Raw genomic sequence first — 27,894 nt, forward strand, 5'->3', positions numbered from 1 at the left:
TTTTGTTGTCAAAGATTTTCCATATCAGTTTTATTATAATATATCCAACAATTTATACGAACTGCAAAAGGAAATCAAAGAGAACATAGGAAAGAACATAAAAGAAGAATCGGTTAAAAAAATTTAAAATAGTAAAAAACTAAAAACAAATAAGTCAAAGTCTCTCATAGAGAAAGAAGCTTTCTATCATCAACGCCTGTGCCTTCGATCACCAAACTCCTCCTCTATCGCTTCAGTGACAACACACCGTGACGCCTCCATCAACTCAGGGCTAAGCCTAAACATGAGCACGCAAAACTCCATCTGATTCAACGCACCGTCTCGATCGAAATCCCCTTCGTTGATCATACACTTCACATCGTCGTCCGTCAAGTCACCGAGCCCAAGAACCGCCGATGCGTTTCGCCGCAAGCTCTCGAAAGTGATGACACCTCTCTCTCTGTCCACGAGTAGCTCGAACCCTTTGCAGAGCTCGTCGATGAGACCTTCTCCTCCGAGTTTTCCTGCCATCGCCGGGAAGAAGTCGTGGAAAGTGGGTTCTTGGTTTTGCTGGGTGGGTCTTGTTGAGGATTTAGGAGACGCCATTAGAGAGAGAGAGAGTGATGATTTTGAGAAATGGTTTTATGTTGTGAGGTTGATGATGGTGAAATGAGAGATGATTTTTTTTATATAGGAAGGAAGAGAAGTTTGGGAGTTCCGAGAAGGAACATCCATGGAAGACAACTAAGCTACAGGTAAGGGACGAAGGAACATCCAATTTGTTCTGGTTTGGTTTGGTTTCTTCTTGGAAGGTCACTTTAAGGGTATAAACGTCTTTTTTATTGAAGATGTGACTGTTCACACGGGCGGTGCGTGGTGTGAAACGCGAAGAAAGGAGGGTAAACTCGTCAGCTTTGAATGTGAAGGTTCTGTCTTTCTTAGAAACTCGTTAGGCAAGTGACATTTTGATTGCATTGATGAAGGAAAGTTCTTTAAAAACTACATTTGAATTTTCTTAGCACTTTCTTCTAGTTTGAATGATCCATACTGAAAACTACGCATAGATTTGGCCGATTGGAAAGGTTAGCGCGTTCTATTTTCATGTCTTTTTTAGAATTGCAACACTTCAGTTAGACTTACCGTCTCAACCAAACTTTTAGGTTTTTTGGTTTTCATTTGGACTATTGATCTCCAGAGAGATGGGTACTCTTTGTTTTTAATTAGTTTTTGGTTTGATTTGGTCTTAATATAACTTAAAAGTGTGTCGAATTTTGATCTTATAAGAAGTATGTCAATCTATTTAAAAACATACCATAGCGTTACTAAGAACTATAGAATTTGCAAGTTCAACGCAATTTTTTGGTTGTGTTGATGGTATTAACACTATAAAATTTATTAGTTACCTAACAGATGTTGTCATGTATAACATATAACTTTGAAAATTTCAGCATTTTTTATACATAATGATTTTATCAAGATATTTTATTATATATTTTTCTTTTAAGTTCTATTTGTTTGTTTTTTATAACGAAAAGGTATAAATGAAGAGAGCATTTGAAAAACTCTTCGGAATTTGGTATAGAGACATCAACCATGTAAAAATAAACTTTAGTGAAGCTCATAACTAAACCATGTCATATACTACATTTTTACCACTTCTTTTCGAGTAATTTTTGCCGATGACCCTGCCGTTTTAGTAGAAACAATACTTTTCAGCATCACAGAATATAATATGTAGGTGGGTGACAAATGCCTCCAAAATAACACATTCACAGTTTCATAGTGACTTCTAGTGGACAAGGATTTTTTTTCTTAATTTATATGTGTGCAATTATGAATTCTTAATCCAGATTTTTTGTCGCTTATTGGAAGACAATAATATGTTAACATCTTAATTGGAACTTATATATGGTGGACATATCACATAATATTCCACTTGGTCTGCCCGTTCTATTGCATGCCTTTGTTTTTTATTATTACTCTCGATAATCATCCAACCAAATGTCGTCCTCATTTGATAACCACTGCCATTATCCGTACTTTACTTTACTCCTTATAATAAAATCGAATGCAAGAATGAGTTAACCACTAACGTAAAATGAACCGGATTCATAGAAAGAACATTGAATCTTGATTATTGACCCGGTCAATTCATCAATTTTAGTTAAATTATTTAATTCGACCAACAAGATCAAGATTCAAATCAGTTACCAATACTTTTTAAAAATATTTCAGTAACGAACAAATATTTTATTGAAAAAAAGAATTAGTGCACTATGTTCCTTACACTTCAGGCAGAAAAAAATTATTTGGGCTGGGCATTCCAATTATTTACCATTGTTTGAATAAATGCAAGGTTAAAAAGCTCAAAAGAGTAAGGAGAAATGTGATACCAACGAAACAAACTTTGAACTAATAGACTTCTCTTACCCATTCACTCGCTCCGATCCTTATGTTCCACTCTGTGCGTACAAAAATTACTGGAAGCTCAAGATATTTGTTTACCAACCATACAATTACCACATAATCTTTTAATTTCACTTACATAATATCACAAAATACTTTCTAATAGATCATCTCTATTTTGACTTTTGCAACTCAACACGCTTGTTTCAAGAAATTCTCTCTATATACATATACGAAAAGATAAATATACTTTAGTAACATAAATAGTTAAGTCATTTATATGAAATCTTTCACATATAACAAAAACCGAGATGTAACAAATTTTCCTTGAAATTTCTAAACTAAGTAGCAAAACTCACCGGCCTTCGCCATATAAACTTTTCACTTTACATAGGTGATTAGAGACTATAAATGATACTTGTTGTTGGAGGTGCGCTTTGAAATCCCTAAGTCAACCCCACCCAAATGAAAATCGACCAATCAAAGAAAGATAAAATCCATTCAGCTCTCAAAACATATTACCCATTATTATTGGATCTTAAGCAAAAACTAGAGAAAATTGCTACATGTTTATTCAGCAGCTTATTGACATACTTCTCTACTTGTAGCTAGCATCTGCTTATTGATAATAAGGTCCTCATTGTTTGTTTGGTTTTTAGATTTTAGTTTTAGGTTTTTACCTTTTAGTTTTTTCTAAGATTTTAATTTCTAAATTTATTCTTTTTAAAAGCTTGAATGGTAACTTATATTTAAAAAATTTGTTTTAGAATTTTAGATCAAATTAATAAATATATTGTAAAAGCAATAATGATAAAATAGTTTTCTCTACAAACAATAAAAAGTACAAAATATCATCATGAAAAACAGACATACAAAGAGAGTTATAAAAATTGCTATTATAATTTTCAATTTTATAAAATATTTTTAGATTAATATTTAAACGTACTACGATATGTTTTTTTTTTTTTTTTTTTTTGTCATCGACTTTTACAGACTCAAACAGACTCTGTAAACCAAAACGGTAGCTCTGCATCCATGTGCACAACAAAGGACGTTTGTTTCCTAGCACTACGTGCTAAACCATCGGCCTTCAAATTTTGTGTGCGAGGTACATGAATGATCTCCAAGCTGTGGAAGGATTCTTTCAACGTCTTTATGTCTTCTAAATAGTTAGCAAATGCCGGCCATTCCTCTGGTTCAGAAACCATCTTCACCAGTTGCAGACAATCTGTTGCAAACGTGACCCGAAACTGACGCAAATTCCTCATGCATTCCATTGCCCATACTAAAGCTTCTGTCTCCGCGTGAAGAGGAGAGAGAGAAGCCCTTATATTCCGTGCTCCCATTAGTCCTGTGAAGCCTTCTAGTGTACTATACCACCCCTGCCCAGAGAAGACTTCATTTTCCTTCCAAGATCCATCCACGAAACACCACCTGCCGGGAATCATCGGCAGATTCGATTGTTGTGGATTTTGTGTTGGCACTTGCACTATTTGGGCCTCAGCCCATAGCCGTGCTTCTGTTACCGCCAGTTGAAGAGTCTCCCGCGGATCTATATCCAAATTACTAAAGACTTTATTATTTCTTCCTTTCCAAATATACCATAATATCCAAGCAAATTGATGATCTTCCATTTCGGGCCGTATTCGCCAAAATAGGTAATCCATATTTGTGAACAAAGATCCCGTTGGGAAAATTGTTGAGTTAGATGGGATATTGGACAGTGCCCAAACCTGACGCGCTGGAGGGCATTCAAAAAACACATGGTTAATCGATTCCTCCGTAGCCCCACATCTATCGCAGTACAAGTCCCCTGATAGCCCTCTCGCATTTAAATTCTTTCTGACAGATATACATCCTGATACCAATTGCCATAGAAAATGTTTAATCTTTGGCGGGCAGCGAACTTTCCAACAATGTGCTTTAAGTGAATCCACATTTGGCCCAAATACTGCAGCCGGTTTGGCTGTATCTGGGTAAACCCGTTCCACTTGATACCCTGATTTTACCGTGTACTTTCCATTTTGTGTAAAGTGCCATCCGTCTCTATCCCCTCGGGTAAACCTACTCAGAGGTATACTTTCTATGATCTTTGCATCTTGGGGATCCACTAATTCCTGTATTGCCTGAGAATTCCAAATTCGTAATTCTGGATCTATCAGTTGATCAACCGTAAGATCATGATTACTATGAAGACTGGTAATTTGATTTTTGTTTGCTGGTCTCGGGCGAGTGGTTGGGAGCCAGGGATCATTCCATACAGATATGGATGACCCTGTTCCCACCCTTTTGATTAGTCCTTTGCTAACCAGAGATCTAGCTGAGCTAATACTTCGCCATCCATATGACGGTGAGTATGATTTAATCGGTTCCAGGGGTGAAGCATTCCTGAAATACCTTCCTTTAAAGACTCTCGAAAATAAGGTGTTTGGTTTCTCCACCAGCCTCCATAACTGCTTACCCAGCATAGCCGTGTTTAAATCCGTTATATCTTTGAAACCCAACCCACCATCCTCTTTGCTAATGCAGACCTTGTCCCAAGACTTCCAATGCATTCCTTTTGTTCTTCCTCCAGGGCTCCACCAAAACTGAGCTGTAATACTCGTTAGTTTCTTTGTTATTGCCTTTGGTAGACGATAGCAAGACATCACATGATTGGGTAAAGCTGTGGTTACTGATTTGATAACCACTTCTTTCCCTCCTTTAGTAAAAAATTTAAAAGTCCAGCCGTTAATCCTATTATTCAGGCGCTCTTGCAGAAATCCAAACACCTGAATTTTTGACCCACCAATATTCTCCGGCAGGCCCAAATAGGAACCCATTCCTCCTATATTCTGAATACTTAAAATATCCCGCATTTCTTGTCTACAAGATTCCTCAATCTTGTACCCAAATTGAATTGATGACTTTTGAAAGTTTATAAGTTGGCCAGAAACTGCCTCATACTCATTTAGAATCTTGAGAATAGTTTGTGCTTCCTCCCGTTGGGCTTTGCAGAAAAAAAGACTATCATCTGCAAATAACAAGTGTGATATCGATGGACAAGTCCTTGCTACCTTCATGCCAGTAAGCCGTTTATCAGCCTCTGCTTTTTTTAAATTTGCTATTAATGCTTCCGTACACATAATGAATAGATACGGGGATAACGGATCCCCTTGCCGTAAGCCTCTTTGAGGAACTATATGTCCTCGTGGCTGACCATTGAGTAACACCCGATACTGTACCGATGATATACACTCCATTAAAAGTTTAATCCAATGAGAATCAAAACCCATCTTCAATAGAAGAGCTTTAATGAAATCCCATTCTATTCGATCGTACGCTTTACTCATATCCGTTTTAATGGCCATAAATTTTCCTTGACATGCCTTATTTGTTCGCACACCATGAAACATTTCCTGAGCTATCAGAATATTGTCCGAGATCAATCTCCCTGCCACAAATGCCGATTGAGTCTCTGAGATCAGCGTTGGAAGACAGATTTTCAATCTCTGACATAACACCTTGGATATAATTTTATATCCAACATTACATAAGCTTATTGGTCGCAGTTCTGTCATCCTTGTGGGCCTTTCCGTTTTAGGTATCATACATATATTAGTCATGTTTAACCTTGAATCCAACTCTCCCGATATTAAGAAATTATTTACCATAGTCACCAAATCCTGTTTCACCACATGCCACGAGTGTTGGAAGAAAAGAGCTGTCATTCCATCAGTAAATATGTTATTATATAAATATTTAAGTATTATTTAATGGACTTGTTTTAAAAACAATCTGTGCACACTTATTTTATGATTATATATATATATTTCTCTAAATTAATTAAAATTGTAAAATTTAATTTTGTTTTGATTTTTCTTTTCAAAAAAAAAATTATAATTTCAAAATCCGAGAACTTTGTTATTATATAAAAACGGAAATAACAGTAAAAAATGTGCATACAAATTATCTTTTTGGATTTAGGAAATAGAACGAAGAACATTTAAAACAGGAAAAAAACGAAGTGTATGAATTCATGGAAATGCAAGAATTAGTAAAATATAATTTTAATGCCATGCATGTTTTACTTATAAAAAAAGAAATACTCAACCGCCTTGTGAATTAGGCTCGCTTTCAGTTAATTCCTCTACCAACTGATTTTCTGACTTCACACGGCACGGCCATGAAGGTTATCTCTCACATTCCCGACGAAGAACCAAACGGCGGCGATCCAAACAAGAAACCACAAGAAGTAGTCGAGAAGAAACAAGAAGACGACGTTAAGCGAGGGAACTTGTTGGAATCACTACCTGACGACGTCACGGAACTCTGCGTCGCACGAGTCTCCAAATATAACTACCCGGAGTTATCGTCAACCTCCACCGCCTTCCGTCGTCTCATCGCTTCGCCGAAGCTCTACATCACGCGCTCCCAGCTCGCCCTCGTCCAACGCTTTCTTTACGTCTTGATCAGCTTCCCACCTCGCAAACTCCCAGAGTGGTACATTCTCTATCCATCACCCGACAACGCTTCTCTACAGTTGCGCAGGATCAGCTCCCTCCCTACCATGCCTTTTGGAGCCGCCGTGGTCACCACGGCAACGGAGATATACGTGATCGGCGGATGCGACGACGGCGAAAGAAACACTCGGGACTTGATCCTCATCGACTGCGCAACTCACAAGTGCGATCGCTCCCTCCCGAGGATGAAGGTGGCTCGCCGCGGGGCAGCCGCGGGGATAGTCGACGGAAAGATTTACGTGATCGGAGGCTGCGAGAAGAGATATTCCGATTGGTTCGAAGTGTTCGACCTAAGGACGAAGGTCTGGTCCGGTGAATTGGTGGGGACGATCACAGCCGAAGTGGATTTGGAGTTCTTGTCAGATGCAGTGATGGACGGGGAGAGGATTTACACTCTGGATCGTAAGCAGCGCATTCACGCGTTTAATCCCAAAACTTTTGTGTGGACATCATGGTTGGATGGGTCTCCTTTGAGTTCTTTATGGAAAAAGTCCTCTTGTGTGGTTGACGGCATGTTGTACTCAATTGATCCTGCGTGTACCTTTTATCATCCACTAGTGGTGTTTAATCCGGAGGGGGAACGGTGTTGGAGACCCGTGGATTTAGGGGCAAGTCAAACCCTTATGCCTCCTGTGCTCTATTATGAGCAGTCTAAAATGGCCAATGTTGGTGGGAAGTTGATGCTTTTGGCCTCTAGTCACTGCTGGTCATCGACTTGTGACGAGGAAAAACTAATCTGGTTTTTTATGATCGCTTTGGAAAGACGTCAGGGAGGTGTGATTCGTGGGACCGTCGAATCAGCTACTATTGTGTTTAGAACCATGGAGTCGCCACCTTCCATTGAGCTTTGTCGATCTATTACCATGTATGTTTCTGTGACATATGCACTTTTTTGATAGATGAACTCTCATGTCAATACCCCGTCATGAACTTACAGGTGATGGATCTTGTGGAAGCCGAGTAGCTGAGAAGCAGCTGTTATATGACATTCTCAAGAGTAAATGTTAGGCTTTCGTGAAGAAGCTTCTTGTGAATACTTTTAGCTTTGACGAGTAGATTCCTCTAAACTGTAAAAAAAAGGCATGCACATTCTTTTAGACGTGTATGTAAAAAAGGCATGCACATTCTTTTAGACGTGTACACGACATTCTAACGAAACTTATTGAGATTCATCTTTTCTGTTAGCTATCTCTTGGGGGTTTCGGGCACTTGCACTAACATAGACTCTATCACGTTCAATATGCTTCTAATTAGTGAGAAGCTATAAAACATGTTGGCGTAGGGATAAATGAAGCAAAAACAAACCGGCAAAAACAAACCGCACGGGTATTCTTGATCCTTAATACACGTATGTATGGTAACTAACGAAAATCTACAAAATCAAGTTGACACACTAGTACAGAGACTTGTTGCAAATACAAAGCACAGCCGTCCAAAGACTTTGACTCACCGACGCTAAACTTAAATTTAAGTCTACTAAACCTTTCATTGTTATATTCCTTTGCGAATAACATACTCTAAATTTAGGTTCTTCAGGGCATAGTAGCTGGTTAGTTTATATATATGGAGTCTTACCATTTATTTCCATTTTTATCATCTTTCCGGCTCTGACTTCCAAACTGATAATCGATCGATACATACTTTTTACTCAAGCCAACATCATTAGTTTTGATCTGCAGGTCATCAAAGCATGGGGAAATTGAATAATCTTTAAATCTACTCTATCAATTTAGAGTCATATTTTTTTATCTACCACTGAAAACTTTTAATAGAAACATTTGACTTGATTTCCTAAGTAATGCATGGTTTGATCAAAAAAAAAAGAAACATTTGGTTAGATGATTTTAGTCTAATAAATATGTTAAGAAAATATATATTTAAATTTTATTTTTAATTATAACTAAATCTTTTGAGAAAAAATCTAACCAAATCTTATTAATTTTTTTAAATATTTTTATAAAATAAAGCAATAATTAATTTCGTAATGAGTAATAAAATATTATTATACATTAATACTAATTAAATTTTTATTATAAAACAAATAATAAAAAATTCTTTGCTATTTTTATAAATTTCATACTATATTAAATAAAATAGAAGTACTATATGAATTAAATAAAAAAACTATATAAAATTGGTAAATTAACCTATTTTATCTGAAAAGTGCTTTCATTTAAATAAATAAATAAAATAAACTATCATTCCTTTAAAAATGGTTAAAATTCATAAACTATGTATAGTTTATACAAAAATACTACCATATGTTAAAATATATCTACAAAAATACTACCATACGTGTAAATATTACATCACCTGTCTAAGGATATAGTCTCACACTCACTCTCTACCTTGTCTAAAAAATGACTCCTTGTTCAAACAGTTTCTTGTCGCGATTCAAGCTGGGACAACAAAACCGACAATTCGTTTTCTCAAGAGAAATGATCCACTCTACCCCGACCTCACATTCTCCAATGTCAACAATAAGACCACGATACCAAACGGACCGCGCCAGCCTCAGCTTATTTTGAGACACCAGCCCAAGTACGATGTTGATAGTTCGTAAAACTTGCGCAAGTTGGGTGAGGAGGCAGACAAGAATTTTGCAAGATGTGAAGCTGAGGCAGGCAAAGCCAGAGCCAGAGGTGATAAAAAGACGGAGGAAGCTAAAATTGAGGAAGCCGCAGCACATCTTACTGTAGAGGAAGCGTTAACTGAGGAAAAAAGAAGTCGACTGGTACATGTGTACATATAAATTAAATGTGTAACGTAATTTGAATGGAATAATATAATGTGTTATTCTCTCTCTCTCTCTCTCTCTCTCTCTCTCTCTCTCTCTCTCTCTCTCTCTCTCTCTCTCTCTCTCTCTCTCTCTCTCTCTCTCTCTCTCTCTCTCTCTCTCTCTCTCTCTCTCTCTCTCTCTCTCTCCATAATCCATTGTTGATAATGATGTTTATGTAACTGGATTAAAGTATGATTTTGTTTTTTAGATTTATACTATTGTACATTTAGATATCGCATATGTCAAAAGAAAGAAGCTTATTCATGCATGTATTGGATGCCCATGCGCAGTAAAGACTAGAGTTGTTATTTTAAATGTGTAAACACCTGACTAAATTTATTACATAGTTCTATCATGATTTTTTTTTCTCCTAGTGGTCATTACATTAATTGGCCCTCATAAGTATTTGGTCTAACGTAGAAGTGGGCAAATAAACTGAATCCGTACATTTGAACTAAACCAGACTAATTAAAACTAACTCAAGTCGATCCGAACCCGATATAAATACCAAATAGATCTTATTTTACGGTATTTCAAATTATAGGTTTTATCCAAACCGAACCTAAACCCTAAATAGATATCTAAAAGAACTAAAAATTTAAAAATCTCAAAAAATAATTTGTACCAAACCCAATCTTAATCTTTATTATGTATTCAAAATACATTAAGATACTATTGAGTACCTAAAATAATTATATATTCCATGAATAGTTAACTCAAAATACTTAATTTAATATATTATTTTAATTTGGTAAATATTAATGCTTTTATGTTTTAACAATTAAAATTATAAATAATTTGTTTTTAAAGTTTAAACAATGTTTTTAGCAAAAGAAAAGGTTTAAACAATAATATTTTTTTTTTAAATTATCACAGTTTATTTTTAAAAGTTTAAATAGTGTTTCTTATGTTTATAATAAAGTTACTACTTGATTACTTTAATTTTTTTTATTTTTCATTATGATATCATCATTAAGCCAAATGATATAAATGATATTTGTATATTTCACTTATTTTCAAATGTAAACCTTGTTCGCACAAACACTTGGATCAGAGCAAGCGAGAGGAATTAAAAAATTGTATGGACCGCAGTAAACGTGTAACTTGGTCCAGACGAATCCCAGGTTTGGATCACGTGGCTTTAGTATTCTTGAGAACATGATTCTTCCACGTAGGATATAATAGAATCTTCCTCTCCCCACCTCACCAACTAAAAATATCTGTTTGGTATGTAACGACTCATATATCGACACGCAAGGTTGGCCCCCATAGGGCTCTGTTCCCGTTACGGGGTTTCAGGACCAAGTAAATTTAAAAAAAAACAACTAAATTGTTAATAAGACTTAATTACTCTCTCCCATAATTTAAGAATCCGAGGACTATGCTCAGCCGCAGAACCCTTAAGAAAATGGTTTATATAGAACTGATACAGTAATTATGCACAGGTTATCTACCATAAAGTTTTACAAGTTTGAACGATTCCTTAAGATATGGAAAATGAAAAAATATTGTAAAAAATCGAAACCTTCATTCGTATCTTAAAAGACGAAAATACCCTCAGAATATTGAATCACAGAAAACTCGCCACGAAACTCTCATTGTGCAAACTGTACTTTCCATTTCTCGATCTTGTTCCCTTTGTTTCTGTCCGCAGAATAAAACGAGAGGAGAGAGAAGGAAGTAAGAGATAAGGACAGGATCAAACACACACACAAAAGAAGCAAGAAAACTATTTTGATATATAGAGAGAGAGAGAGGGAAGAGAGATGGAGAAGTTGAAGTGTGAGCTATGCGACGGTGTGGCGTGGATGTTCTGTGAATCAGACCAGGCGAGTTTATGCTGGGACTGCGATGGTTACGTTCACGGAGCTAACTTTCTGGTGGCTAAACACGCGCGCTGCCTTCTTTGTAGCGTTTGCCAGTCTCCTACGCCTTGGAAAGCTTCGGGTCTTCGACTATGCCCAACAGTTTCCAACTGCGAGCCTTGCCTTGCTCGTAAGAATAGTAACGGCAGAAATGGTTACGGAGAAGACGACGGCGCAGAATCTTATGATGAGGATGAGGAGGAAGAAGAAGAAGAAAGTGATGATGAGGAAGACGAAGAAGAAGAAGAAGGGGAGAATCAGGTGGTGCCGTGGGATGCGGCTGCGGCGGTGCAAGAACCTCCAGTGATGAGTTCTTGGTGTTCCGTTAGCAGCGGAGGAGAGGAACGTTTCAGTTTGGTAGAGAAAAGGACGCGACAAGATTCAGATCTTAACTCCTCCCATGTATGAATCACTTTCTCTCTTGTTGTCTTTTCTCAGTTTGAGGAATGGTCGGAGAAACAAATGATTGAACGTTTTTTTTTTACAAATGCAGGATGAATCAAACGAGTCACGACCGTTGAAACGGCTAGCGAGAGATGAAACCTGGCCAAGATCAACGGCTATGATGAAATCAACCTTAAAAATCAAACGACTGTGATACACCACCAACATAAAATAGAAATGCCAGCCGTTGATTTCTGCTTATTCAGATTAGATTAATCATCACTGTTCATTGCAAACAATTCATCTTTTAGTTAATTGAGTTTAGCTCCCTTTATGGCTTAGTCGGCTTACTGTTTTTTCTGAAACCAAATGTACTGGTTGAACCCATTTTGCTTAGCTGCTTACGATTTCGTATTTTTGGTTGTATTATTCACCTATCTATAATTATGTTGATTTTATTTGTTTAAGCTATTAGTATGTTCTGTTAATTTTTTTTTCTTCAATACCTGGTGGTGGGATTAATCATGAGAAAATTATTATAATCTTTAGAAGTATTATCAATCAAACCAAAATTTTAAAACTTATATTTTATTGTTCAATTCATGTTGGGAAAAACTATTTACAATTTTTGAGTCTCCGAGAAAAAGGTGAAACCACATTTTTTACACCAAAAAAAATCAGTATGTTTGATGCTGATTGGTGATAGATGAAGTGTGTACATAATGTATAAATGTCGTTAGTCTGCGACCACAAATAAAAAGAAATTTAAAGGTTGTGGAGACACAATAAGATATTAATAACATTGGGTCCTCCTTCAATGCTTCTTTAATTTATTAATCAGAGCGTTGAGTATATCATTTCTTTTTATCTGTAAACTGACTTTGAAGCTAGGAAAAACTGAGGCTCTCACGGAATATTTTCTTTAATAAATTAGCATATGATTTAACAATTAAAAGTTTTTAAAACAATTAAAAGAAAATAAGTATGGTCAGTTAGAGAATAAACTGACTTTGAAGCTGGGAAAAACTGATGTTCTTACGAGATATTTTCTTTCATAGATTAACATACGATTTAACAATTAGAAGTTTTTTAAACACTTAAAAGAAAATATGTATGGTCAGTTACAGAACTGGACGGCGAGGGTGGTATACCAAATTTGTTTTATACATTTAAATAAAATTATTACAAGAATATGTGGTTTTCTTTTCAAAGACCGATCATTTAAGTCCTTCAAAACAGTCTGTAGTTTGTTTTTTCATTTTTTCAAGATTCAGACTGAAGTTAGTGTTATACGAATAAATTAATAAACATGGTTATTATATTCTTTGTTAACAATGTGTAGTTTTTTATATACAAGCTATGTTTAGAAAAAGAGTGTCTTAATTCTTAAGTACTTTAGATTATGCACTATGGTCAGTTAGAGAACTGGACGGACAGAGTGGTCTACCAAGTTTTTTATACACTACAGTTAACATTACTATGTTTTATTATCAAACAATTAACAAGTGAACAAACCGAGGTTGAAAACAAAACTGTACAAAAGAGAATTTTATCATACGGAGAATCTTGTTTCATTTTAGATAGTGATGATCTAAAATGCACAAATTTTGAAAAATTAAAGAAAACAAACATTAGTAGACTCTTACATATATATGGAAATCAACATTAAAATTGATCAAATAACTCAAAATTCGACCACATAAAACATTTTGACCATAAATAATGTTCTATTATGATATAAGGGTATGTTGCTTTTCTTTTTTTTTCTTAAAATTTTGAATTTTCTTCAAAAACAAAAATTCCAATAAGTTTGTTTCATTTTCTCTTTGTTAGTTGCATTGACTTCCTCAAATTATATGCTTGCATTGTATAGACATATGGGAGACTTCTCTCCAACCAGACTCTGCTAGGATACTTCTTTTCAGAATTCTTGTCGATGGAATGATGGAAATACATTCCAAATTACTCATCCATAGGCGTATAGATCCCTCTTCATTCTACCTTGTTTATCAAGAGAACCAGAAGTTCGTTGGCAAAATTGGCAATCTGCAATATTCTGCTTTAGTTAATCAGGAGACTATGATTCCTCTTCCTGAAGAGAATAAAGCCTAGAAGAAATTACCTGAACAGAAAGAGCTTGCAAATGGTTCCTAGTTGAACGAGTGTGTGATTTTGTGGTTAAAGATTGTATAGTTTCGAAACTAGCTCTTCCGTGTTTAAAAAAAAATTAAGGATTGGACGGTGTGGGTGGTCTGCCAAATTATTTTATACATTTAAATAAATTATTAAAAGAATATGTGGTTTACTTTCAAAGACCGATCATTTAAACCGGCTTCAAAACAATGTGTAGTTTGTTTTTCATTCTTTTCAGGATTCAAATTGAAGTATACAAATAAATTAATAGACATGGTTATATCTTATTTGTTAAGAGTGTAGTATTTTTTTGTCAAAAAAGATAAACTGTGATATGGTAGTTTTTTTTATTTGAAAAGAACTGTGATATGGTAGTTTCAATATTGCGTTTTGATGCCATCGGCTCCACACTTGCAAAAGAAACTTAGACCTAAGAACCAAACAAGTTTTACAAATTACAGTTTAAATTATCTGATAAATTTAATTTTGTTTTCCATTTCACACTTCTTTCTTAACATCAAACATTCAGCATCGTTTTGAGAAAGTGGAGTTGCTTGTGGTTTCAATAACTTTGTCCAAGCTGTTAAAAATCCTGATGATTGGCCTTCATTGCAGTACTAAGTTATGGAAGTGAATCTGTTGCTGGATAATTTTTTGGAGTGGAGGTTTGTTTACGAGCATATTTCATCAAACAGAGGAGCTATGTTCATTGCTCTTAAGTGTGCTTTAGCGCAGTTTTTTTCAGTCCTATGTTGCAGCAGGCTCCCCATTCTGGCTGTTTCAGTGGCTAGAGGATGAAGTCTGTCTTCTCTGTTTGATTTTTGGGTTTGTTCGTTGTTTAAAGCTGATGGGCGTTAGTTGTTTGATGCTTTGATTTTATGTTATAGTATATGCGGATCTCTCTGCAAATTATTGGTGTTGTTCGTTTGGTTTATAAATACAATCAAGTTGAAAAAAAAAACATCAGACATTCAGCCTTTAACATTTGTCCAAGATACCAACCCAAAACCATATTGTTTATCTGATTTTAACAGTAAACAGAGTTGATATTCACACTCTGAGGCAACATGGCAAACCTTTTTCATAATCTTTATTGTAAGTCCATAATCTTTATTGTAAGTTCATAATCTTTTTCTTTCCTAAGAAAATAAAATAGGTTTTAGTAATCATACAAACTCCATGTTTAATGAGGAAAACATTAGATGGAGAAGACAAGAGACTCCAACATAACCCTGAGATCGCTAAAGATAGAACACACAAACACTCCTCCACCATTCCGCTCAAACTCCTACTTGCTTTATGCACCTTTTTTAATTCCAAAACACACAGAAAGAAAGAATAATCAATAACTATATTAATGTTCCGATGAAAGCTCTAGAAGATGGTTGATGTTAGTTTTTATCTTTACCTGGATGATGATGTAGAGAGTGTTAAACCTGATCAAACCCCAACAAGAGTTACTCATCTGTAATAGAAACACAGGATAATGAGGAACAATAAATTATTATTTGATCTTTTGGTCATAGAACCCTTTTCCACAAAACCCATTTCAAGATAATGACGATACCAAATGGATTACTTAGCCTTTTTACCTTCAATCATATTATACATGCAAATCATACAAAATTCACAAGGTAGAGCTTCCAGAAACGAAATGTTCAAACACTAACACAGCACAAACTATGGTGTTTCTGAAGAAGCAATCTACGGAACCTCACTAACTCAGTATCTTTAATCGACAACTCATCAGAAGCTAATGCTACATGTCCAATTAGATATGATATCTTTAACATAACGCAATGTTCCCTAGTCTGATTCATAACAAAACACAAAAGCATCTCATCATCAGCCACTAAAGTACAAACCTTTGATATGGTGTTCATGATGAACAGCAACACCAACATCATCATCATCCACACCGGTCTTAACAGTAACGACAGGCCCATCACGATCATCAGGGTATCTAACGACAACAACAGGACAAACACAGTGATGAAGACAGTAATCACTAACAGACCCAAGCTTCCCATCACTCCCTTTCTTCTCAGCACCGAACCCTCTACTCCCCATGATCACAGCGCTCAAACCAAGCCTCTCGATCTCAAGGCACAGCCTCTCCCTCATGTCGTGATCCTTCACTATATGGATCTTGTAAGGGAACCCGCTCTCCTTCAACGGCTTGGCGAGATCCGCCACCTTGGAGGCGGTGAAGGCGTCGAAATCCTCCTGGCTAGGCTGCTGCTGCTGCTGCTGCTGGTCGGATGGATCTTGCTGGGTTTTGAGAGGGAGAGGGCCCCAGTCGGCGCCGAAGAGGACGGAGGTGGGGGAGACGTGGAGGAGGACGACGGCGTCTCCGGGACGGATGTAGTGATCCACGGCCCAGCGGACGGCGTAGGCGCTTTCTTCGGAGAGGTCGACGGCGACTCCGATTTTACGGCGGGCGCCGGCGGTGGGAGTCGGGGTGGCGGCGGCGGAGGAGGGGGTGGAGGAGGAGTGGTGGTGGTTGTGGTGAGGGGAAGGAGGGTGGTGGATCTTGATGGTGGGGAGCTGAGGGTGATCGGGATCTGGGTTCATGGTTTTTTTTGAAAGATAAGTCTTTTGATCGCTGGAGAGGAGAGAGTGATGAACGGAGAAAGTGAATGAGAGTTTCCGAATGAGAGAGGAAAGAGGAAAGAGGAAAGAGTCCAAAGAGGAAGCGTGTTTTCCCGATTTGTTTATTATTATTATACTTTCTCGAACCTTCTGACATTAGTTAATTTGGTTCGGTTTCAGCTTTTGGTTTGTGTTTGGTTATAAGTTCAGTTCAGTTTGATTTTAAAAAAACTTTACAAAAACGATTATCGATATAATCCGGTTCAGTTTGATTCTAAAAAACTTTACAAAAATGATTATCGATCTACTTCAGTAGTCGGTTAGTTCGATTTTGAAAAATAAACTAAATTTTAGTTTGCGGGGATTTGTTTTTTGTTTTTAATTAGGGATAATTTGAAAAATACTCTATAAATAGTTTGAAATTTGAAAAATGCATCTTATTTTTTATTTTTTGAAAACTACACTTAATTAAATGTAAAAAGACACTTTTATCCATATATATATTTCTAAAATATAAATTCAAAATTATTAATAATAATATTATTATTAGAATCTTAGTTATGTCTCTTTGCAACGCTTCTCTTCGTTTCCAAAATTTTATTTCAAAGCGTTGTGACATATTAGCTCTCTGTTTCTTTCATGCATCAATGTTTGTCATGAGATATTAGAGTGTGTGCAATTAAAAAAAAACTCCCATGATTTTTGCTTTTTTGTGTCTTGAATGATATTTTGTTGGTCTGTCCGTCTGTGATAATGAGCTTCCAACATTATCAGGTTTGATACAAAAGATGAAAAGTGTATATTACAGAGATTTGAACATTTTCAACTTCGTGCAATTATTTTTACAGCATTTTATCTGGAATCTCTTCTTTTTAACCAGTGTGCATTACAGAGTGACGGCGAAAGAAAATGTGAATTTGATGAAAAGTGAAAATAATCAAATTTATTATAAAATCAAAACTAAAATAATTACCAAATCCGAAGACAAACGTTTAGAACACAAAAAACATCAAAATACACTTAAGTATAGAAAAATAATCAAACTAGAGAAAAATGGTTTGCAGAAAAAGAACTGAGAAAAAAAACACGAAAAGAAGACATGTCATGTTTTTTTCCCCAAAAAGTTCAAAATTAAGATATTGTATAGATATTAAAAAAAATAAAAGCATATCTTATTATTGTTGAAATTGTTAATTTTAATATTAAATAAATTATGATAACAAAAATGACAATAATATTAATATTTAAAGGATACTTTAGTAATTTCATATATAAGAAAGTGTGTTTTTCAAAAAACTTAAATGATAGTGTATTTTTCAAATTAAAATCTTTTATAAGTGTATTTTTCCAAATGTTCCCTTTTAATTATTGATAACATTTTTAAATATATAGTTAATTATATATTTTTAAATTTCTACAAATCTATCCAGATTAAAGATGATCCTACTGAATTCTTTCTAGAAATTTATAATAGCCAAATTGTCTTTACTTCATTTTTAAACTTTAAAAACACGATATCCAGAAAAAATCATATTCCAACAGATATTTTGATGTACTTATCAATCTGATTTTATAGTCGAAGAAAAAAATATTTTTTACTTTTTATTTTTGTTAGAAACGAAAAAAATACTAAGATAAATTTTAATCTAAGTCTTGCATAAATTTTTATCTAAGTCTTGCGCATGAATAAACAAAATTTATATTTTTGATCGAATTGAATTTTTATTGGGTTTTGATTGGGCCTAAACAGATTAAAAATGAAGATCGAAGCCGAAACTGAGCATGAACTTAAGCTATTTACATAAATACCCTCATCTCCTTGATCAAACACAATTAGCAGGAAAGGAGTAGAGAGCTCTATCGAATCTGATTTCTCTTCTCTTTCTAAGTTAAGACCGATCTCGGATCGGCGTCGGATATTTCCACCACTCAGAATGGCGAACTATCTGGCTCAGTTCCAAACGATTAAGAACTCCTGCGATCGCGTCGTCGCCGCCGGTAAACTTCTCCAATCTGTTTTCGTTCAATTCCTTACTAAGTTCTTCCCCGTCGTCGATTAGGATCTGTACTACTTCTTCTCTCGTTTACCACATTTTGCGATCTCATACTCAGCATTTTAGTGCTAAGATCTTATTTTCGTAATCATAAATAAATAAAAGTTTCCCAAATTGTAGTTGAAAGAGCTCAATTTCACAATGCGAGATCTCGTTGGTTGCTACATTCTTCAGTCTTTTAGTTCTTCATAGGTTAAAAAATTGTAACTAACGGTTATTATTGGTTAGTGATGGATTATTATGATTTTTGTTTCTGATAATAATATATATATAACTCTACTTGCTCACTAATGTTAAGACGCTTTCTCCTTTTCTGTTTCTTTTTTTAACTGTGGATCTTACTTACCTTTTCTCGTTTATTTACAGTCGAAGATGTATCTGATCTATGGCCCACAGTTAAAGGCTTGTTCGAAGAGCATCAGCCCTTGAAGAGAGCAGTCTTGACAAACAAGACTCGGAACCCGGTTCTCGTTGAGAATTTGCCGGTTGAGTTCATATTAACAACAGACGCCAGGCTTCGCAGTCGGTTCCCGCATGAGCAGTATCTGTACTGGTTCCGAGAACCATATGCAACTATTGTTCTTGTGACCTGTGAGGTACTTTGAAAACAAAGATGATGTTCTGTATTCCTTTGCTATATTTGGTTGTTTTTTCGAATATACTCTTTTATCATCTCTTCTTTGGTTTACGTTTTATTGTCTTTGTCCTTGCAGGATCTTGATGAGTTTAAGAATATTCTTAAACCACGTCTGAAATTAATTGTTCAGAATGATGACAAGGAATGGTTTATTGTGTTTGTATCTAAGGCTCACCCAAGTAATGATCTAGCTACTAAATCTGCCAAGAAAGTATATGCCAAGCTTGAAGTTGATTTCAGTTCCAAAAAGAGAGAAAGGTTGGGAATGCTAATTGGATTTTTTGTTTTTTTTTTCGTGCTTTAAAACATGTGTCCCTAGAACCAAAGTAAAAACATGCTAGATTCTCAAAGAGGCTTCATTGCTCGTGCTGGAAATATAACTCTTGCAATATATTAGGATAAACAGTTGCACAATTGCAGTAACCCATATGTTTTGTTAGATGCATAAACTAAACTCATTTATCAGTAATGACCCGTTGTAATGAAGTTAATCTGTAGATTAGTTACTTTAAGACAATGCAGAAGGGGTAGACGCTACCACACATGTTCATTTGCTTGATCAGATTTACTCAACTCTATTTATGCCATCCTTTTAAGGTGCTGTAAGCTGGATATACATGGCCCCGACGCAAACTTTTGGGAGGATCTAGAATTAAAGATTACCGAGTGCATCAGGAATACCTTGGAGAGGCGCGTTCAATTCTATGAGGATGAGATTCGCAAACTCACCGAGCAGCGGTTTATGCCAATATGGAACTTTTGTAACTTTTTCATCCTCAAGGTTATCTCTCTTCTCTATTTCTGAAAGGAAAGCGAAATGTGGCTGCTATGTAGATGAATATAATGGTTTAAAATTCTGTTTCTTCGTGTTTATAATTTGATTTTGTACTGTTTTGGTAAAGTCTCTTATGGAAACTTTTTAGTCCCTTTTGTTATCTTCCATAAGTATGAGAAGAATGCTCATCTGTTGAACTTAAAAATTCCACCGTTGGTCCTTGCAGTCTCATTTAATGAAACTTATCTCATTTTCTTAAAGATCTTTATGTTCAAATCTGTCCCAGGAAAGTCTGGCTTTCATATTTGAGATTGCTCATCTTCATGAAGATGCATTACGTGAATATGATGAACTAGAGCTCTGCTATTTGGAAACAGGTCCTCTTCTTACCCCTGTGTCTCTCTCCAGCATATCCGTGGCAGTAACAGTCCACGGTTATTCTGCATATGTTAATATATAGCGGGAAGATAAACTGTATGTAATATCGTGTTTAGAATAACTTTATATGTAATATGATCCTCAAATTCTATTACTTAGTCATAATAATCTATTATGCATTAACTACGATGCAGTTAATATGCCTGGGAAAAAGAGAGATTTTGGAGGATTCGACAGTGAAGATGACCAAGCTGCGCTGCTGAAACCAGGAAGCAAACCACTGACACAGATGGTTCATGATGATTCTTTTAGAGAGTTTGATTTCAGACAGTATCTCTTTGCCTGTCAGTCTCGGGTTAGTGTACACAAGAGCATCATATTGAGACGATGCCTTTTCGCTTTCACAGTTGTAGCTTTACTTGTGCATCAAATTTTTCATTAGCTTACATGCATGTGGTTTTTCGCAGCTGTTGTTCAAGTTGAATCGTCCTTTTGAAGTTTCATCCAGGGGATATTCTTTTGTTATCAGCTTTGCAAAGGCCTTGACCTTCCATGAGGTGGTTTTATACTTTACTAAACAAATCCTTACTATCATACCTCTGACTTGTTGATTTTCGTCCTTATTTTTCCTCTTCTTTCGATATTTAGAGTGTACTTCCCTTCTGTTTGCGGGAAGTTTGGGTGTTTACTGCATGTTTAGCGTTGCTCGATGCAACTGCTTCTCATCACAACGATGGCGTTGTGGCACCTGATATTGAAAAGGAGTTCTACCGTCTTCAGGGTGATCTCTATTCACTGTCACGGCTTAAGGTAGAAATCTTCTTGCTTTCAGAACTGTGAGAATGCATACAACCCTTGTTTCTCTCAGTTTGCTCGTTAATATATATGTTTTGAGGGGATATTGCATTTGTTTATGCAATAGTTTGTTTTATGTGATGCCATACTTGTTAATTTATGTCCAGACACTTTAAAAGTTGATTTTGTTAGTTGGATATGAATTTAATAAGCCAATCATTCTCAAGTATTATAACCAATAAAATGCTTTTCTGTTCATGGCAGTTCATGAGACTTGGATATCTGATAGGATATGGAACAGACATAGAAAAAAGTCCACTGAACAGGTATCGGTCTATATTTATTATAGCATATGCATTTGCTTGTTAATTATAAGTATTCATTCTATTCATTTAAACAAAACAAGGCAAGTCTTTGTTGGCTTAACCAATGTAGTAACTTCTACGCATTTTTTGCGCAGTGCTTGTCTCAGCATGCTGCCGTGGCCAAAACCAGCAGTCTGGCCATCTCTTCCACCAGATGCTTCCTCTGAGGTGCTTGAAAAAGAAAAGGTATAATCTGCATATTCTGCTTCGTGAATGTGTTATCTGATAGAACTTTTTCTTAAAACAACGATGCTTTAGATTCAGGCTAAGAGTAAAATTGTGCTTGAATAGCCTCTTGTCGACTTTACCAGTCTAGTGTTGTGAATGTATATGCAATCTAGGTCTGCGTAAGTATATATTACCATCTTGGTTTTTTTTCGAATACTTATCTCCTAGTTTACAGACTATTCTACAAGAAACTTCAAGGACCAAGCACTTTGGGATCCAGCGGAAACCTTTACCCCTTGAACCATCTGTCCTTCTGCGTGTGGCTAACAGAAGAAGGGCTTCTCTTTCTACTGGAAATATTTCTGAAATATTTGATGGCCGCCCAGGCTTTACTGAAGGGTAATGAAATTTTAAAATAAAATTATGTCCGTTTAGCCTTAATGTTTTAAAATGTGTGAGCACTTGTGCCACAAATATTCTTTTTGAAATTTCCAGCAAGAATTGCAAATCATCATCTTTTGTTTATTCTTTGAGGAACTAAAATGATATGTTTGTATATTCCGACAGATCAGGTTTAGAAGCGTCTCCAAGAACCCCTTCATCACTTAAAGTACAAGCAACTCCAATGTCGAGAACAAATTCCTCACCCGGAAATTTTGAGAGTCCGCTAGATAGGCCTATGAGGCTTGCTGAAATTTTTGTTGCAGCTGAACACGCTCTACGGCTTACCATTTCAGATCACGATTTGTTGAAGACATTGTCATCTGTTCAGGATTTCGAGGTAGTAAACGAGGAAGTTAGATTGTGCAAAGGCCATTTACATACGGATGCTCTTTTGATGTTGATGCTTGTCTTTCTTCTAGCTTTTCATGTGTAAATTTTGTTGTGGCAGCATAAATATCTTAATCTAACCAAAGGTGCTGCCGAAAATTATCACCGTTCTTGGTGGAAGAGACATGGAGTCGTTCTTGATGGTGAAATTGCAGCGGTCTGCTTCAAGCACGGGAAATATGATTTGGCTGCAAACTCTTATGAAAAAGTTTGTGCCCTTTACGCGGGTGAAAGATGGCAAGATTTGCTAGCAGAAGTCTTGCCCAATTTGGCTGAGTGTCAAAAGATTCTTAATGATCAAGCTGGGTACATGTCATCTTGTGTTAGGCTACTTTCGTTGGATAAGAGCTTATTCTCGTCCAAGGAGCGACAAGCTTTTCAGTCCGAGGTTGTCAATATTGCACACAGTGAAATGAAGAACCCAGTTCCCTTAGATGTGTCATCATTGATAACATTTTCTGGAAATACTGGTCCTCCTCTTCAGTTGAGTGATGGAGACCCTGGGAATCTATCTGTTACTGTGTGGAGTGGCTTTCCTGATGATATCACCCTTGATTCACTTAGTCTTACCTTGGTAGCCACTAACAACACTGACGAAGGCGGCCAGGTTTGGCTCAATTAGACGTGAATGTTCGTGTACTTTTCTTCTATCAAACTTCACGTTCTTAGGATATTTGTATATGAATTGGGTTTCAGGCTTTGAAGAGTTCAGCTGCAACTGTACTAAAGCCCGGAAAGAATACTATCACATTTGATTTGCCGCCACAAAAACCCGGTTCCTATGTTTTGGGAGTCGTCACTGGCCAGATTGGTCGCTTGAGATTCAGGTCTCACAGCTTTTCAAAGGGTGGTCCTGGAGAAAGTGATGATTTTATGAGTTATGAAAAGCCAACCAGACCTATCTTGAAGGTACACGATCTCTCAATTCTAAGAAATTTATTACAGCTTGTGGAACAGTAGAAAATCCTTCATTACATGCGTGAGTACTGAGTAGTGATACTCTATTGTAACATTTTGTTTCCTTGATTGATACGATAGACATCTTATGCTTTAGGTGTCCAAACCAAGAGCTCTGGTTGATCTTTCTTCAGCTGTATCTTCTGCGCTGCTTATAAATGAAGCCCAGTGGATTGGTGTCATTGTGCGTCCTATTAATTACTCACTGAAAGGCGCCATCTTGCACATTGATACTGGTCCAGGGCTAAAGATTGAAGACTCATACGGCATCGAGATGGAGAGATACGTGGAAACAGATTGCGATGCTGGTGCAACAAAAGCTGAAGCTTCTGAAGAAGATAGCCCTGTCTCTCCAAAACGTGATTCAGAGGTCCTTAATCTCTGCGACGGGAAAATAGTTTTCTCAGAATGGGCAAGCAATGTGAGTTCTATTCTCTGGGTCCCTGTTCGTGCATTGAGTGAGAAGCTTGCTAGAGGTTCATCTTCAGGTTTGCAGCAATAAATCATTGTCTGATTATTACATGTCTCTTGTCATATCCACAAGCCAATATGATCTTTCTTTTCTTTTTTTTTTGCGTGAACAGTCACTCCGCTGAAACAAGATATTTTAGAGGGAATGAGAACTGTGGCTCTGAAACTTGAATTTGGGGTGCATCATAACCAGATATTTGAGAGGTATTGTATTTATTTTCTGTTATGGCAAATCTTGATCGTCTTTGTTCCACATCAGAGGTTTTGTTATGTGAGCAGAACGATAGCTGCACATTTTACCGACCCTTTTGACGTGACTACAAGGGTGGCAAACAAATGCAATGATGGCACGTTGGTCTTGCAGGTAGTCAACTTGATCTCTTTTAAACTGATATTTTTTTTTAAGTATATTCTTAACCTCTCAGTCCCCTCATTCTTATTTTCACGTCCACGCAAGGTTATTGATCAAGTAATTCTTATTTACAGGTTATGCTACACTCCCTTGTCAAGGCCAACTTGATAGTTCTTGATGCTTGGCTTGATCTTCAAGATGGATTTGTACATGGAAAAAGTGATGGAAGACCAACTGCAACGTTCTTTCCCCTTGTTGTGTCACCGGGATCTAGAGCAGCAGTCGTGTTCAGTATATCCATAGAGAAGACAATTCCATCAGGTATTCCTATTCTTCTGACTTACTGTTAATATCACTCTGTTTCTTACTTTAGATTTTACTTTTGGTAAACAAACTGATAAAGGCCATCTGCAATTTGGAAGCTATTTCTGATTTAAGAACAGTGTGCGCATAATAAGGATAACGTATCATGTTATTTAAAATAGGAACACATAAATAACATGAAGAGAGACATTTTTAAAAGGTTGTAGAGATAACTGCGAACTAACTAGTTGTTTGCACAACATAAGGAAAAGATTTGCAGGTACCAGAGAGCATTCTGAATATCAAATATGAAATCCATGGTGATAGAGCTGCTGGAGCACACAAACCGGTGGATGCAGATCACTCTGGAACTGATGCTGAAAGGAGAGATTTGGTGTTCAAGAGTGCTATTGTTTTGCAGCGTCCAGTGCTTGATCCTTGTCTGACAGTTGGATTCCTCCCACTTCCTTCCGATGGTCTTAGGGTCGGGAAACTTATTACCATGCAGTGGAGAGTCGAAAGGCTGAAAGAGCTCAAGGGAAGTGAAGCCATAGAACAGCAACAAGTAAGTCATGTGTCCAGCTCGAGCTTTATATTTATATATTACTTTTCCTTATGAGTGTTATTTGCTATAATCATCGATCCACGATCACTTAATCATTACCAAAATTTTCCTTAGCGTTTTTCTTTTAAATATCTGTGTGTTCATCAACTGGTACCGTTTTTTTTTAATTTTGTACAAGGATGAGGTATTATACGAAGTCAATGCAAATTCGGAGAACTGGATGATTGCGGGTAGGAAGAGAGGTTATGTCTCTCTCTCAGAGGAGCAAGGTAAAGTCTTCTTCTTCTTACTTGTTTTTGTTGCAAGAAAGGCTTTTGCATAATACTAATTTTGATATGTTTTTTTTGGTTGATTAAAATATTACACAGGTTCAAGAGTGGTAATATCGATACTGTGTGTTCCATTAGTTGCGGGTTATGTCCGTCCTCCTCAGCTAGGTTTGCCAAACGTGGAAGAAGCAAATGTAAGCAGCAATCCACCGGGTCCTCACTTAGTGTGCGTTTTGCCTCCACTTCTCAGTTCTTCCTTTTGCGTCCCTGTCAAGTAGAGTAAAGGTGGTGTTCCCACTTCAACTTTTTCCACTCTCTGACTCAAATTTTCATTAGAGTATTTGCCGCGAGGACAGTCGAGAATAGGTATTTTATTGTATGTTTGTTTTTTGTTGGTTTGCGATCGTAGAAATATCAAAGCATTGAGTTCATTGATCGTCAATGAGGTTGAATTACGCAAACAACACTTTTGTTTGATACTATTAGAGCATCTCTGATGGTTGATATTATTATTTTTTCAAAATGATTTTATGTTTTACTCCAATGATTTCCCTCATTTTCTTCTTAAAAATGATATTTCAAAAATATTATATTACTAATTCTAATGATGCTTGCTATTTTAAAAATTTACAAATTTTCCCCAAAAAAAATATTTCGACTATATTTTTATTATATACATAAATTTAGTTTCTAAAAGAATATAAATTATTTATATAATCTTATAATTGTATATTATGATAATATTAACAATTTTATTAAAACATAAAACACAAATAATGTTTTTTTAGAGCCAAACAAAAGTATATAAAAATTAAAATGTCACTTTATAAATAGAAAAATCTAACATCAAAACGAGTATTCCTTCGAATTTGAAAGAATACTATTCATAAATTTATTTTTTCCCCTCAAAATAATGTTCAATTAAAATATTTTTCTTTATTTTTTTATGTTTTTCCACAAAATGAGAGACTACTAAAAATGGTCTTAGAGCATCTCCAACTCCACTCCATAATTTATTCTAAATTGAAAAATAAAATTGAAAATAAAGTGGAAAATGAAATGATTAGAGTAATGCTTTTATTTTTTGATCATCACCCCATTTTTCATTCTATTTTCAACTTCATTTCTCAATTTGAAGTAAATTATGGAGTGGAATTAGAGATGATCTTACACACCAGATATCAAACGAATGTTACAATCAAAACTCTTTATCTGTTTGTTTCAGAAAGGAAACATTTAATACGTTTGGTAGAGAGATCTTTAACTCGAGACAATCTGGATAGGAACAAATCTTATTACCCAAGAACCAAACAAAGGTACTACTGCAACATTTAAGAGTGAAACTAAGTGAATGACCGTTATGTGGAGAAAATTAGTGAAATAAGCATGTAAAGACTATAGTGAAAGTTGTGACAATTTATCACGTCAATATACTTTTTTCGTGTTTGACTGTGACATTGCAACTATATTTTAATGTGAATTGTTCATCTTTCTATTTTTGTATTCACCACGGTACGTATGTGATCGTACTAGAATGATAGACTGGTATCTGCAGAATTGAGGGTTCATAGCCCTGCTATACTGGAGACACAAATATATATATATAGAAAAAGGTGTTAAGAAGATTAATCAAATAGTTTTTTTTAAAATCAAATAGTTAAAGATCGTTAGATCCAATTCATGCGGCGAGTAACAACGGTGATGGTGGAGGGAACAAAGAACATACACGTTTCGATTTTCTTTTTCTCTGAGCACTCCTGCAAATCATTCACTTTTCAACTTATGTTAATATTTGCGAAAAAGCAAATTGGTCAAAAAAAATTCATAATGTTTATTGTATCACCATAACACCTAGTTTGTAATGGTTAGTTGCTGACTTTTAGTTTTTTGAACTAACTTTTATTTTTTGATGATGAGTGTAGAATAAAAAATTTCCTACATTTAACTCGAGATCAAGTAAACAATTGAACATATAACATGGCTTGTTTCAACTTCAAAAAAACGCATGGCTCGTTTCAACCACCTTTACTGGGTAAAAAGTAGAAGAAGAGAGGGAGACAAAAGAAGAGACAGTGAAAAGAAGATGCCCCCACACCAGAATGTTAGCTCTCAGATACCTTCTTCATTTTTTGGATCGAATGGCACTACTGATTACACGTTTAGGTAGCAAGAATTTAACAGGTTACTATTATAATTTTTTTTAAAGGTTAGGCAATATAAATTATATTACAAAAATCGGAAAATATCAAAAGTTTAATTAAGACAATTAGTTGAATGGAAAATCAATAAATCGATAGTGACACACTGATGCTGACACTACTAACTAACTAAGTA

The 27,894-nt window shown here is 35.8% G+C and overlaps 5 protein-coding genes across 6 annotated transcripts; 3 read left to right on the plus strand and 2 right to left on the minus strand.

Annotated features, from left to right (window-relative positions):
- On the minus strand, positions 1 to 655 carry LOC108839769 (calcium-binding protein PBP1). The gene has a single exon (XM_018612545.2). The coding sequence runs from the start codon at positions 583 to 585 to the stop codon at positions 190 to 192; it is 396 nt and encodes a 131-aa protein (XP_018468047.2). The 5' UTR covers positions 586 to 655; the 3' UTR covers positions 1 to 189.
- Positions 656 to 6,489: 5,834 nt separating this feature from the next.
- LOC108838078 (kelch repeat-containing protein At1g19460) lies at positions 6,490 to 7,963 on the plus strand. The gene is made up of 2 exons (XM_018611061.2): positions 6,490 to 7,752; positions 7,825 to 7,963. The coding sequence occupies exons 1-2, from the start codon at positions 6,551 to 6,553 to the stop codon at positions 7,826 to 7,828; spliced, it is 1,206 nt and encodes a 401-aa protein (XP_018466563.2). The 5' UTR covers positions 6,490 to 6,550; the 3' UTR covers positions 7,829 to 7,963.
- Positions 7,964 to 11,275: 3,312 nt separating this feature from the next.
- Positions 11,276 to 12,386, plus strand: LOC108841888 (uncharacterized). Its single transcript, XM_018614671.2, has 2 exons — positions 11,276 to 11,933; positions 12,025 to 12,386. Exons 1-2 carry the CDS (start codon positions 11,433 to 11,435, stop codon positions 12,127 to 12,129), a joined length of 606 nt encoding a protein of 201 aa, XP_018470173.1. The 5' UTR covers positions 11,276 to 11,432; the 3' UTR covers positions 12,130 to 12,386.
- A 2,764-nt stretch (positions 12,387 to 15,150) lies between these two features.
- LOC108842102 (universal stress protein PHOS32) lies at positions 15,151 to 16,740 on the minus strand. Its single transcript, XM_018614914.2, has 3 exons — positions 15,914 to 16,740; positions 15,457 to 15,513; positions 15,151 to 15,353 (listed from the first exon to the last, which is right to left on the minus strand). The coding sequence occupies exons 1-2, from the start codon at positions 16,620 to 16,622 to the stop codon at positions 15,506 to 15,508; spliced, it is 717 nt and encodes a 238-aa protein (XP_018470416.1). The 5' UTR covers positions 16,623 to 16,740; the 3' UTR covers positions 15,151 to 15,353; positions 15,457 to 15,505.
- A 1,720-nt stretch (positions 16,741 to 18,460) lies between these two features.
- Positions 18,461 to 26,086, plus strand: LOC108842103 (trafficking protein particle complex II-specific subunit 130 homolog). 2 transcript variants are annotated; one of them, XM_018614915.2, is made up of 21 exons: positions 18,461 to 18,638; positions 19,061 to 19,290; positions 19,408 to 19,589; positions 19,929 to 20,112; positions 20,393 to 20,483; positions 20,679 to 20,839; positions 20,952 to 21,041; positions 21,133 to 21,294; positions 21,544 to 21,605; positions 21,740 to 21,830; positions 22,048 to 22,211; positions 22,380 to 22,593; positions 22,705 to 23,250; positions 23,340 to 23,552; positions 23,698 to 24,088; positions 24,185 to 24,275; positions 24,351 to 24,435; positions 24,558 to 24,744; positions 24,993 to 25,291; positions 25,470 to 25,560; positions 25,660 to 26,086. In XM_018614915.2, exons 1-21 carry the CDS (start codon positions 18,575 to 18,577, stop codon positions 25,836 to 25,838), a joined length of 3,777 nt encoding a protein of 1,258 aa, XP_018470417.1. In that variant the 5' UTR covers positions 18,461 to 18,574; the 3' UTR covers positions 25,839 to 26,086. The 2 variants fall into 2 exon arrangements, with proteins under 2 accessions (XP_018470417.1, XP_018470418.1); XM_018614916.2 differs by having other exon boundaries at positions 24,999 to 25,291.
- The last annotated feature ends 1,808 nt before the right edge of the window (positions 26,087 to 27,894 follow it).

The sequence above is a fragment of the Raphanus sativus genome, chromosome 2 (assembly GCF_000801105.2).
Source record: "Raphanus sativus cultivar WK10039 chromosome 2, ASM80110v3, whole genome shotgun sequence".
NCBI classification, from domain to species: Eukaryota; Viridiplantae; Streptophyta; class Magnoliopsida; order Brassicales; family Brassicaceae; genus Raphanus; species Raphanus sativus.

Coding starts and splice junctions, on each gene's coding strand:
- LOC108839769 (XM_018612545.2), bottom strand. CDS start 585: ATGGCGTCTCCTAAATCCTCAACAAGACCCACCCAGCAAAACCAAGAA.
- LOC108838078 (XM_018611061.2), top strand. CDS start 6,551: ATGAAGGTTATCTCTCACATTCCCGACGAAGAACCAAACGGCGGCGAT.
- LOC108841888 (XM_018614671.2), top strand. CDS start 11,433: ATGGAGAAGTTGAAGTGTGAGCTATGCGACGGTGTGGCGTGGATGTTC. Junction 11,934..12,024: donor CAGATCTTAACTCCTCCCAT/GTATGAATCACT, acceptor TTACAAATGCAG/GATGAATCAAACGAGTCACG.
- LOC108842102 (XM_018614914.2), bottom strand. CDS start 16,622: ATGAACCCAGATCCCGATCACCCTCAGCTCCCCACCATCAAGATCCAC.
- LOC108842103 (XM_018614915.2), top strand. CDS start 18,575: ATGGCGAACTATCTGGCTCAGTTCCAAACGATTAAGAACTCCTGCGAT. Junction 21,042..21,132: donor AGGCCTTGACCTTCCATGAG/GTGGTTTTATAC, acceptor TTCGATATTTAG/AGTGTACTTCCCTTCTGTTT. Junction 24,745..24,992: donor AGAGAAGACAATTCCATCAG/GTATTCCTATTC, acceptor GCACAACATAAG/GAAAAGATTTGCAGGTACCA.